General features: G+C 33.3%; 1 protein-coding gene across 2 annotated transcripts; it reads right to left on the bottom strand.

The window, feature by feature from the left end:
* Positions 1–821, bottom strand: LOC116182544. 2 transcript variants are annotated; one of them, XM_031503085.1, is made up of 3 exons: positions 662–821; positions 298–579; positions 1–236 (listed from the first exon to the last, which is right to left on the bottom strand). In XM_031503085.1, the coding sequence occupies exons 1-3, from the start codon at positions 701–703 to the stop codon at positions 222–224; spliced, it is 339 nt and encodes a 112-aa protein (XP_031358945.1). In that variant the 5' UTR covers positions 704–821; the 3' UTR covers positions 1–221. The 2 variants fall into 2 exon arrangements, with proteins under 2 accessions (XP_031358945.1, XP_031358939.1); XM_031503079.1 differs by having other exon boundaries at positions 1–579.
* Positions 822–2,104: the final 1,283 nt, after the last annotated feature.

Genomic DNA, 2,104 nt, shown 5'->3' with positions numbered 1-2,104 from the left:
AATCAGCTAACCTTTTATTGCATAAAGCGTAATTTACAAAACTTTTCTAACTAATTATACTTTAACCTAATCAGTAACAATTCAATTTTACTTCACTAATCGGAAATACTTCTAGGTGTACAGCTATAGTTGGTTAAGGTACTGAATTTGTTTGTGTATGCAATTCTGAATCTGAACCACCTTAATACCGACTGTAATTCCCGAAATTCCAGTACATTGACTTATAATTTTCTTAGCTTGTAATTTGCTCAAATTGATACCGGGTCCCGTCTCACCGACTTCCTTTATTAATGCTAACCTCAAAGACTTTTCTATATTTTCAAACAGCACGTCGCCCGACTTCTTGAGGTAGTTGTACTCAATCCAGGCACATTTCAGAAACTCATTGAAAAAGGGGTTTATCGATGGCATTAACTCGTAACTTCCTATAACGCTAAGACGATATTGACTGAGCCCGGTTATTATTTGTAGAGGAGCGTATTTTAGAGAAAGATTGCCTATGTTATCCTTTTCTTTAATGCAGTACTCGGTTCGGGGATCCAGCGTCATTTTCTGAATCGATATTTCGGAAAATACATCCTGAAAGAAAATAAATACATTAAAAGCGGTTATGCAGACTGGTATTGATGTCGTTTTATAATTCTATAAAGGTAAAACTTACTTGTACTCCTAGCAGTAGCAAAATCAGCGCCGCGCACTTCATATTTAGTGATAAATTTGTGTTTTATGAATAATTTTCGTATTAGTATTCGAATCTAGGCTAACTTATTAGCAAGGTTAGTGAATATTGAGGTCATTACTGATAAAGTGATTTTAGTGAGTAATATCGCAGAAGTAAATATATTTACATCTGTGGTAATATCGTCAATCGTTATGAAATGCAAGGACTTACATTATGTAAAGGGAAATTCAATTAACGATACACAAATTTAAATTAAGCTTCTTAATGGGATCTAAATGCTCAATTATTTCTCAAATTCTGCAATTCACACAACCTGAGTAATGCGCATCAGCTTACAGGTGTGAGAAAGGGGCCACCAAAAGGATTTATTTTTGGAAAATATCAGCTGCGTACTAACAAAAGAATTGCCGTGAGCACATGACAAATTTGATGCTGTTTAGAACAGCGCTTTTTTTAAGCGCATTTTTGAAAAGTACGCAATTATATTCGTTATAGCTGGCTGTATAATAAAATACTGATCTGTATTACTAAAAATGCGTTTTCATCATGCATAGTAGATGTCAGGTCTTAGAACTTAGCAAAGTGTAATTATATTATACCATATATTATATTGCATTACATTACCTTACATTATATTATATTATATTATATTATATTATATTATATTATATTATATTATATTATATTATATTATATTATATTATATTATATTATATTATATTATATTATATTATATTATATATATATTTTTCTCTAGTAATCCAAATAATCTGGTCGTAAAAGGTTTGCGATATTCGGACGCACTTATCAAACACAAAGACACTCGCTGGCAGCTTCGGGAAACTTCACTTTGTCTTTATTAAACTGAACTCGAACTCGAAATTGCTAACTCAATAAGATGAAAAAAATTAACCGTGGCTGCTCTGACGTTAAAAACTTTTAACTTTAAATGAAAGGCAAACCTTTTAGAAACGTTTTACTAAGCCAACAACCGCTTTGTTTACTCACACTCGAACTCGATCGCTTTACTTCGAAACCGCCGAACTGCGTCTTTATTAAACCAACTAGAGCAAACTGTCTCAGATTTAGCGTAAACTTTAACTTAAAAGCTCTTTACCCGTCGCGGAAAAAACTAACAGCTATCAGTACCAGCCTCGTTTTTACGTTGATCAAATAAACTTTTCCACAGAATTTTTAATAAAAATCAACCGCCGGTCACAATCAGATTATAATTATAATCACAGCTTTGAAGGACCTCGTCCCGCGTCCCCACTTACACCCAATTAACGCGCACATCGTAAAACATCCACATCTTCTAACAACGCAACGATAAGAACACGTGCGTTAATTAAATTTCGTCCGATAATAAAACTCCTTATCTAAACTGTACAACAGCTTACCTGATTCGTTCAGAAACATGAC

The sequence above is a fragment of the Photinus pyralis genome, unplaced genomic scaffold (assembly GCF_008802855.1).
Source record: "Photinus pyralis isolate 1611_PpyrPB1 unplaced genomic scaffold, Ppyr1.3 Ppyr1.4_LG1, whole genome shotgun sequence".
Taxonomy (NCBI): domain Eukaryota; kingdom Metazoa; phylum Arthropoda; class Insecta; order Coleoptera; family Lampyridae; genus Photinus; species Photinus pyralis.
The sequence above is the reverse complement of the archived record's forward strand: the minus strand, read 5'-3'. Positions and strand labels throughout refer to the sequence as shown.

Coding starts and splice junctions, on each gene's coding strand:
- LOC116182544 (XM_031503079.1), bottom strand. CDS start 703: ATGAAGTGCGCGGCGCTGATTTTGCTACTGCTAGGAGTACAA. Junction 580..661: donor TGCTACTGCTAGGAGTACAA/GTAAGTTTTACC, acceptor ATTTTCTTTCAG/GATGTATTTTCCGAAATATC.